This window comes from Engraulis encrasicolus, chromosome 6 (genome assembly GCF_034702125.1).
Source record: "Engraulis encrasicolus isolate BLACKSEA-1 chromosome 6, IST_EnEncr_1.0, whole genome shotgun sequence".
Lineage (NCBI taxonomy): Eukaryota > Metazoa > Chordata > Actinopteri > Clupeiformes > Engraulidae > Engraulis > Engraulis encrasicolus.
The window spans coordinates 36368369-36379639 of record NC_085862.1 but is presented as its reverse complement, the minus strand read 5'-3'; the positions used below and the strand labels follow the sequence as shown (position 1 = coordinate 36379639).

Here is an 11271-nt window from a genome sequence, read left to right as displayed (position 1 = left end):
TGAAACTGCCTTTAAAGCACAAAACTACAGACAAGTTATACTGCCGACTGACATATGGTTAAACTGCTTCTTGGCCCTTTGAAATAAATCAACACTTCTAAATTCATATGGGCCTGAAGTTAATGCACTCCCTTAAAGCCGTAAAAGTTGGAAATATTAACTTATCAGAGGACATTAACCCATGCGTAAAAGTGGAATGTTTACCTCCAAGATTTTTTTTACTGCAAAATGGGTAGTCTAAAAAATTAATAACTGGTGTGTTACCTTTATAACTAAATATAAATCAACAAAGGACATACAAAATACTGTAGATCAGATGTCTACATTTTACACATGTTTTATATAATAGCCAATTGGAGCATAATAAATACACTATATCAAGTCACAAGCATGCGAGCGAACTGGGAAGACCATGTCATTTGATTGGCACTTACAGCGACCACTAAGAATCCAGCATGACCTCATAAGCGCCTCTTAAAATCCCTCCCCATACACTATCCAAATAGATGGCAGGTTGTGTACTCTCCAATACAAGCAGACCGCGGGACGTATCAACACCTCGGGACACTGACCTGCTTGCTTGAAGACAGACTTGGCTAACTATTTACTGGAGATGCAGGACTAAAACCCAACATTAACCGACAAGACACTTTGGAAAACGGGAGCGCAACTCGAACGAAACAGTGGACTTACCTGTCGCGCTTGAAAAGTAGCCCACGAGGTAAGGAGTCAAGTTTGTGTGTTTTTTACGCAGCAAAGTGGCGAATTTCGAGCTCTTTTGAGTTCTGCGTTATATTATTGCTTTAAACAGCTTCGTTCAATAATTTCACTATAATTCATAATTTGCACTATATCCAAATAATTATCCTTTTCAACAAAGCTGAAGAGCAAGTTAAACAGTTGCGATGCTCAAACGTGTAGCGCTTGTGATGTAGACTACTTTGTCTTCCTGTGTTAAATAGCCTATGTGTTGTAGCCTATATATTTAAATACGTATATTGAATAGGCAATCATGTCTGAACTCTAACATGTCATTGTAAAGTATAATGTCATCAGTAATGTACAAACACAGACTCTTCTGTGATTGTACTACCTGAAGCTCCTTCTATGTCATGAGATTTTCACAAGGCTTTTTTGTGCGAAATAACCGTTTTTTTGTGCGTAATCACATTCTTAGTGCCATTCTGTCATATTTTACGGAAGAATTTGTGACTGACACAGCTTTACAATTTACACCACAGCAACCAAAAGTTTCCTTATGCGCACGAGTGTGTGTGATGCAGCCAATATATTCATCGGCAGCTCGCTAGGCAGCCGGAGGGCATGGCCTCGCAGCAGCAACATTTATCCAATTTGGCCGCACTAACAGATTGACACGATAAATCCACACCAATTTACATTAAGATGCTATCACCACTAGCCAGAGGCCAGTGGCAAGAAGCGCAACGAATAGACTACATTTCACAAGAGAGTTATATTTTGGTTAAATATAAAGGCTCACCTCTTTGTTCTGTCCGCAAGACATTGGTTCCTCATAGCATTTAGCAGCTTGATAAAAAATGTAGCCTAAAACCCACCATCAGGAAGTGTCAAGAACACACACACACACACACACACACACACACACACACACACACACACACACACACACACACACACACACACACACACACACACACACACACACACACACACACACACAGCCTTACGTCCATGTCAGGACTGATGATAAATTAATAGCCTCGCAGTTGAAACCTATTTGCACCTACATTAGACGCAGGCCCAACTGGGGATCACCATGCATATTTCACAGAAGAGTTCTCATACATCTCCGCCACCAGAAGCCTCGGGGCGCTGAAATTTGGTGCCGCAAGAAAGATTGAAAGAAACGGGTCCGATTCGGCTCAAGTACTTGGGGGAGGAAAGCAAATGTTTAGCAAAGCACCTTCTGTCCAGGCGAATTAAACTATTCCCTGTTGGCCTTCACATGTTCACACCTGCATTCTGTTAAGTGGGTAGGCTACAGACGGACACAACCGCTATGACATTCTTCAAAAACAAGTTGTGATTCTGTCTGTTAGCTAAAATGTGCAGAAGCTTGTTACACGTGTAACGCATTTTGATTTCTGTCTCTTGAACTGATTTTATTATGTCAACAGTTTAGCGAGGGGAGCTGCAAAATTGGCCACTCTTAGCAGTTGCTCGGACTAAATGGCCCAAAAGCCATTTCCGTGGCAATACCATTCCCTGACAACTAACTAATATAGAAATAATACCTTGAAACTTGATCATGACTTTGACTTCCCTGATTTTGTTTTGTAGATGTGGAAATAATAACATTGCAAAATAAAGTGCGACATTTGGATTTTACGCACAGGACCAAATGCGCCACAATTAATAGAAGCACATCAACAAAGCAGTAATTCGTGCATTTAAGTGACTGCTATGCTATTTTCCATGCAAAAATGCAAAGCCCTGAAATATCTTAATTTGACCAGCTACCTATTGAGGAGTCATCCGGCTTTTGGGACGGGGGTGAATTAATTACCCCGTATTTCTAACTTAAAGAATGGAAGGCGCTCCGTGGATAAATTAACATAGAAATGGGAATTCTACCCTGAAAGACAGGGATATGTCAAGGATGACAATAATTAGGCCTAGACATCCATAGTTTAACCCCTAATGTAGTACTTAAAAGTAAAAGAGCACTAATAGTCCGTGAGGTGTTATGGATTAGTTTATTAAATCTACAAACATGAAGCGCTGTTGGACAACTTGTAATTCGCACGGATATAACATAAATGCACCAATTTTGCCTTGAGCGGTTCCGGTTGGCTTGATGCTGGAAATTTAAAACGCTCATGTATCCTAATACATTCTTAATCATATCCTGCAGCAATAAAAACGCCTCTCTAAAATGATACTCCCTAAGCGATTGTAACGGAGGTTTATGGAATTCATAATATTGTAAACAACACTGAAAGGGGTATAAAAATGTCACGTTGCAAGTTAACTGTATATTCATGGGCCAATGTAAATTCAGTACTATTATTATTATTATTATTATTATTATTATTATTATTATTATTATTATTATTATTATCAGTAGTAGTAGTAGTATTATTATATTGCAAATGTTATTCCCTGATACTTGTTGTACCGTGGTTAAGCAACATCATCCTGTTTAATAAAGAAAAAACTGTTCACCACATCTTGTCAACATAATAGGACGTTATTTTAGTAGTCGGAACAAATACAAATTTCGATGCAGAACTGTTGTAAGAGCCCATTTAAATTTATTTTTCACATCCAAAATTTTACTCCATTCAATTTACTATTTTGTACTTTTACGCACAATTACGCAATTACGCACAATTACGCAAACACCTGCCACATTATTACTCGATATTTTTTGTGACACACGTGTTGTTTCTAACTTCATGTACTTTTGATGCGTTTTTATTGCGGACAAAATAGTCTCACTTTGTCTTATAGCCTAACATGATGGCGTGCACACTCTCATATGGAAACGAGAGCAAGGGATTCTAGCAGACATGACAGGCGCATTAGAAATACCACTAACAACTGCTGTCCTTCTCCACAGTTCATCGTGCCCAGCCAGCCACCATGCAGCATTACGGCGTGAACGGCTACTCTCTCCACGCGATGAACTCGCTCAGCGCCATGTACAACCTCCACCAGCAGGCCGCGCAGCAGGCGCAGCACGCACCCGACTACCGGCCCTCCGTGCACGCGCTGACGCTCGCCGAGAGGCTAGCTGGTAAGAATCTGTTGAACATCGTCAACTGCGTGACGCCTCCAGGACATAACGCTGCCTATACACACTTGAAAGGTTAAATGCATTTATCCGACCCTGTGCTGGATGTGTTACTGGAGCAAAACAGCTTGTTTACCAAGAGGGGGTAGAGTGCAAACACTTCACCCAGGAAGGGGTGTTATTTATTCCAGTTTAATTCTGCCTTCAGATGGAATAAGATAGCTTTGGACACCTTTACACCTTTACTGCACAAACACCCCGCAGCTAACTCATACTGCTTAACTATGATACAGTATACTGCAGTATCCACCACTAAAGATTATTCATTAAGTTTACTTTTCCAAGAAATTAATACCTCAATGAAGACACATACATGTAGTAAAAAGCGAATCCTATAGGTTCATCCAACTACGCCTGTCCTCAGTTCATAGAAGTATCTAATATCCATATCCTTATTTACACACACACACACACACACACACACACAAAGCAAAACTAACATGATGTGCATGTGATGATGCAAACGCAGACAACCCCTCATTTTGCCCCCTAATTAAACCTGGCCATCTTGTCTTGTCTTCCAACGGCTGCACATTTCAAGACATCATCCTGGAGGCCCGCTACGGCTCACAGCACAGGAAGCAGCGGCGCAGTCGCACGGCCTTCACGGCCCAGCAGCTGGAGGCGCTGGAGAAGACCTTCCAGAAGACCCACTACCCCGACGTGGTGATGCGCGAGCGCCTGGCCATGTGCACCAACCTGCCCGAGGCTCGCGTGCAGGTGAGAAAGAGGCCTATTTCATCACCACTGCACAGGAGTAAAAATGAAGGCAGTGTTGGCGGGCGAAGATGGGAGAGGGTAGCCTATTTACAAGGCAAATGCTTCTTGATGTGGTTTACATTTTAGTTTATTTTCATGGAATTATAAATACCTATTTCTCTTTACTGTTTGACGTCGTGGAAAAAAAAAGATTGCTCATGCTGAAAATGAAAAAGAAGGCAGAGGGTTTGGATGTGGGGCGTAAAAATAGGATGGGACTGCATGTGCAAGGCAAATGCTGTGGGAACTTGAGAAAATATCTTCTTGATGCATTTTTTTATTGCATTCTACTTTTTGTAGAAAATAAATATCTATTGCTCAATTTTCTGTGAAATAGTGGAACAAAAATGTGTCTTGATATCGTTCTTGTGTCTTGACGGCTCCCACATTAGAAGCCCTGCAGATTTTTTTTTTTTAAGTGCTTTAACTATGACTGCTTACACAGAGCTGCCAGTGGTCTCTTTATTTCTCTATCAGCCAATCAATATTCACCAATTAGAATAAATGCCAACAATGTTCAGTCAGTAAGGGAATCCAAATAAACTCTATGGGAATCCCAAGGGGAAAAAAATAATTACTTCGCCTGTCATTTCAGACAGTATGCAGCACATTCTCCAAAAATGTCAGTGCCAATCCTAAATTTCCTCCAAGGACAACAAAGCACATCTAGTCTACCTTTAATCTCTAATTTGCAACACCAAAACAGACCAATAAGACAGTACAAACAAAAGAGGTGTTGTGACTGTCTCCACGTCCATAACATATCATAACTCTGTCTCGACCCCGACAGGTGTGGTTCAAGAACCGGCGTGCCAAGTTCCGAAAGAAGCAGCGCAGCCTGCAGAAGGAGCAGCTGCAGAAGCAGAAGGAGGCATCTGGAGAGGGCCAAGCGGAAGATGGAAAGCCAGACCAGAACCCTCCATCTTCCACCGCCACCTCCACCAGCACCACAGCAGTGCACCCAGAGCCCCACAGCCCTGCTCCCCCGCTCTCCTGCCCTTCTTCCCTGTCCGAAGCGGAGCAGTCTGGCAGCGGCAGCAGGCCCCACCACCAGGCCTCCTCGGAGTTGAGCGTGGAGGTTAACGTCACCTCCCCAGAGCAGTCGGGCAGCGAGTCGGCGGCCGAGGAAGACACCACAGACCGGGAGGAGGAGATGAAGTGCTTCAGGGAGGAGCCGTCCCACAAAGGGGATGTGGTGATCCCTGTGCTGCCCGGCAACCGCTCGCCCTCCTGTAAACACCTTAGCCCCAAATCAGGTAGGGCGGCCATTTTTAATTTCTACCACTTTCCATCATTGCTATTAGGTCTATTGTTTTCTGCTTTTCAAAACTTTTAGCATTAATCCTAGTGATTCATCCTACCATCCACTACCACTACCTCCATTTATCTTTAATTATTTAGTGTATATATTATACCTGGTACTTCTATTGCCATTTCTTGCCAAATTTTGTCTGAATTATTCATGATACATAGTACCCTTCCACTTGCCAACGTCTCTTGTAATGCTGCCAAGAAATAATTGCAACTTTCCAATGGATGACGGTATATTAGGACATTTCAAGTGTACTTGTCTGCATCATCCAAAATTCAAAACTCTTTTGTTGTTGCTGGGCACAGAACACGTAATGTTTCAAACCAGTGCTCATCTTAGCTTCTGACTTCCTTGCTCTTTGGACTGTTTGGGCACAAAAATATAACAGCCTCTCTCTCTCTCTCTCTCTCTCTCTCTCTCTCTCTCTCTCTCTCTCTGCCTCTCTCTCTCTCTCTCTCTCTCAGACTCTCCGCTGGGCTCCCCGGCCATCCCGTCCTCCAGTGGCGTGGGCAGCGGTCTGGCCCAGAGCAACTCGTACGCCTCGTCCCCACTCAGCCTCTTCCGGCTGCAGGAGCAGTTCCGCCAGCACATGGCCGCCACCAACAACCTGGTGCACTACCCGTCCTTCGACATGGCCGCCCCGTCCTCCCTGCCCTACCTGGGCATGAATGTCAACATGGCCGCGCCCCTCGGCTCCCTCCCCTGCCAGTCCTACTACCAGTCTCTCACCCAGGCCCAGCAGGTGTGGAACAACCCGCTGCTGCAGGCCTCCGGAACTCTGCCCAGCCTTAACAGCAAGACCACCAGCATCGAGAACCTGCGGCTCCGGGCCAAGCAGCACGCCGCCTCCCTGGGCTTGGACACCCTGCCCAACTGACCGAGGCCCAACACAGACAACCACCACCACCGCCGCTATCGTCTGGACCCCGGAGCTCAACACTACCCGAACCCCCTGTCCAGTGGTGGAACAATTGCACCCAGGGTCCCAGGGCAAAACACCACTAGGGACCCCCCCATACAGTCTGCCAACGTCATAATAATGCCCCCATCACAAATAAGGGAGGCCCCTGAGCCCAGGGGCGAATGCCCATCTTGCCCCCTCTATAGCTCCGTCCCGGGCCCTGTCCCACTGTGCCATCGTCCCTCAACGCTGTCCTCATTTCCCCCTCCATATCCCCCTCTGGTCTCTGACCCAAGGGCAGCCCACATGTTCTGGGATCCGGGATCTTAATTCAACTTCAGCACTGACTGACTGATCCTCGATCAGACCTGAAGTCCTGTCGACAGGCACAACCACGATGCAGAGAAGGGCATGGTTTCAAGAATTAAAAAAAAGAAGAAAAACCCAAAGCACTCATCCTTCAATGTGGATACACAGAAGAAGACCAGCTTTCTGTTAACGTGTGCGTGGCATCTCACCTCGACCTGTCTCGGGTGTGCAATAGAACCACAACTAATATAACCATGAACCACGGTGGAATGTTAAGGTCAAGAAAGAAGGCCATTTTAAATGTGATTAAAAGAAACAGTATTCTGTTTGGCTATAAGGGAATGTTCTGCTCAGAATTTTTTTGAGACTTAAAGCAACACCGCACCATTTTGTGGACGTAAGCTCATTTTACACCTCCCCTTGAGTTAAATGATTGAGTTTTACCTTTCTCCTGTACTGGAGCCAGCTAGCAGGAACTAGAGGTAACATCACTATATTAGAAAAGTGGCTGGAAGTACAGGAAAAAGTAAAACTCATTTATTGAACTCAAAGGGATGTGTAAAATGAGCTTAATTCCAGAAATGCTGTGGTACCGCTTTAACACAATATATCTCATCGTTCACGGATTCATTCAGTCATGTAAATATCTCACGCTGTTTGTTCACACCGCCCTATTTAGTCAAGTGGTCCCTGTGTTACTTTTTTGTACAAAGAAAAATTGAAGGAGAGAAAAAAAGAAAAGAAAGAAACTTTAAAGAAGATTTAAGATATTTTTAAAATATCACTTTGTGATTGTGTCCAGAGCCAGCTATGTATAGAGGGGAAAGCCAGACTCGACAAAAACCCACAGACATCAGTGTTGACCATTGTGCAAGCGTAGTCACAGCATCAAAGCAAAACCAAGTGAAAAACCATGTTATGTATTTTGTCATTGTAGACCACAAACATGTATACCTTGATTGTTTAAATAAATGTGAGTAATTTATCTGTTAAATGCAAGGGAATAAAACCACCTAATGTAATTATTGCCCCCCAGCGTGTTAAAATTCTTTCAGGTTGCTAATTGACTTCACGTATGTAAGGATTTTGTGGACTTGCTACGCCCGTTTAATTAATAGTCTTTAATCCAGTGCCTCTGAGATCATTGTCCAGATTAAGTCATCATCCTCGGTGATGTAACATCCTGCTTACTTACTGATATCAGCGGTGGGATTCAAGTCTCTGGAGGAGAGGCCATTATTGGGCCTTATTAAACTAAGCTCATCTCATCTCCAGAGGGCCACACCATAATGATGCCATTCTTTACAGAGGGGGCCATGTTTGACTGGGCAGACTGACTGGGCACACACACTCACAGACACACGCTTGGACACAGGGGCGCACACACACACACACACACACACACACACACACACACACACACACACACACACACACACACACACACACACACACACAGATGGATGGACACACACACACACACACACACACACACACACACACACACACACACACACACACACACACACACACACACACACACACACACACACACACACAGATGGATGGACACACACACACACACACACACACACACACACACACACACACACACACACACACACACACACACACACACACACACACACACACACACAGGTGCACACACGGGTACACGGACACACATACACACACAGATGCACACACAGATGCACACACACACACACACACACACACACACACACACACACACACACACACACACACACACACACACACACACACACACACAGGTTTAACAGTCTGTGAGATGCCCTGACAAGTGACTGCTCTGGCCCTGGATGTTCCAGGCCCCAGACAGACCACAATGGACACTGGAAGGGGAGAGAGAGAGAGAGAGAGAGAGAGAGAGAGGGAGAGAGAGGGAGAGGGAGAGAGGGAGAGAGAGAGAGAGAGAGAGAGAGAGAGAGAGAGAGAGAGAGAGAGATGGGGCCAAACTACTGAGCCACAACAGATCACACAGCTGGAGACTTTAGGTGTGTGAAATCACCACCCCAGCAGGGGTCCGTGGCCTACAGCACACACACACACACACACACACACACACACACACACACACACACACACACACACACACACACACACACACACACACACACACACACACACACACACACACACACACCTTGAATCATACACAAACACACGCACACACACACATGCGCTCAAAATGCATACAATGTGTACATTTTTACCATTTTTACTCTAACTCACACTCATATACAGTCACAAAAGCACATACAGTGCAAAAAACACACTCCTAAATTATAAAGTACACACTTCAAACAGTCAAAACATAAAACATCCAATAGTGGCCATGTTTTGTGTCCTTCTAAGCTGGACACACACACACACACACACACACACACACACACACACACACACACACACACACACACACACACACACACACACACACACACACACACACACACACACAAATAATGCAGCGCTCAGGTAGAAAATAAAACAGGTTGTGTGCATTGTCAATTAACGTTTTGAAACTTTTTGCAAAACAATGGGACTTTTTTGTTTTTGTTTTTATAATAATACTTCCACTTTCATATTCATACATTTTATTATATTTTATTCAGAAGTAAAATAATCATACCTTGACAAATGATTCTGTTTGAACATACTCTATATTTATTATTCCATATTATTAGATAGATTCATGCTATGGCGAAAAAAACTTTTTTGTGCAGCCCAAAATATGAAACTCTATTGGCAGAGACAATTACTGCACTCAAACAGTTTATGGCAACGATTAAAGAATAATAATGATAACACTGTATGGATATGAAGCCAAGAAAAGATGATACATTCCATTAATTGGTACCCAAAGAGTGACACCATCGGCACCATCAGATACAGACCCCTGCATGAAAAACAGCTTACTGTCCCCTCTCTCTCTCTCTCTCTCTCTCTCTCTCTCTCTCTCTCTCTACAACACACACACTGCTACTCTGCTGAACAACTCAAGCTGCTGCTCTGTGACACGGTCCAACCAGCTCTACCTCCTCGCCACTGCGCTGAGCTCCCTACTGAAACATTCATGACAAACATCTTTCTCAGGTGACAGCGGCGCAACTCTGCCTTCTTTTTTGCCGTGACTACTTTACAGCAGCATAACAGAAGAGTGTGGCTAAGTCCATCCACCTACAGTGGCACAATCAGAAGAGGAGCATTTGGGGACTTGGTGAAAAAAATAGGAGACTAAAAAAGAGAGAGAGAGAATAAAATGGAAAAAAGTGCAGAAAAGGAGTGAGCGGTAAGATCACTCTCGGAGTGGGGATATATTTCACAACCAGTCATGCATCCTCACACACACACACACACACACACCCAACACACACACACACACACACACACACACACACACACACACACACACACACACACACACACACACACACACACACTTGTTCCCGGCACGTATGGTGGCTAATCCTGAGTGAGATGACTCAAACTCAGTGGCAGTTGCTATGGAAGGCCCTCCAACTCTAATTCTTTCTCTCTCTCTCTCTCTCTCTCTCTCTCTCTCTCTCTCTCTCTCTCTCGCTCTCTCTCCCTTGTCACTTGGAGTTTGGCTGCACCGAAACAGAACGCTTTGCCATAAGAAGATTACCCAGTGTGGGGATACCGCTGGATTAAGTAAAATAGAATAGAGTGAGATAAAACTAAAGCCTGGGGGGAAGGTCCTCACTAGCTACCCAAAACTTTGGACACCTGTTTCGCCTGACCACTCGCGCTGACTGCACCCTGTCCAAACCATCTTGACACCGTTTAGCCGCTCAGTCTTTTGTTTCTTGCCCCCAAAACATCAGAATTGATCTGTTTGGCTGTTAGATGTTACCCAGTGGGAGAAAGGGATTGGGAGAGAGTAGGTTAAATTCTTGATGTATAAAATAAGTGTGATTTGGCATGGCAATGGCAAGTGTACCTGAGTATACACATATGTGGAATACGAAAAAAGTCAAAGTTGGTGAGACATAGGGCATACATGTGTGTGAATATGGGGAAGAGAGGAAGAGATAGAAAAAGCGAGAGAGAGAGAGAGAGAGAGAACCAGAGCAACGCACACACACACAC

The 11271-nt window shown here is 44.3% G+C and overlaps 1 protein-coding gene across 1 annotated transcript; it reads left to right on the top strand.

The window, feature by feature from the left end:
- The first annotated feature begins 663 nt into the window (after positions 1-663).
- Positions 664-7586, top strand: dmbx1b (diencephalon/mesencephalon homeobox 1b). The gene is made up of 5 exons (XM_063200212.1): positions 664-721; positions 3605-3781; positions 4380-4558; positions 5388-5853; positions 6374-7586. The coding sequence occupies exons 2-5, from the start codon at positions 3628-3630 to the stop codon at positions 6784-6786; spliced, it is 1212 nt and encodes a 403-aa protein (XP_063056282.1). The 5' UTR covers positions 664-721; positions 3605-3627; the 3' UTR covers positions 6787-7586.
- The last annotated feature ends 3685 nt before the right edge of the window (positions 7587-11271 follow it).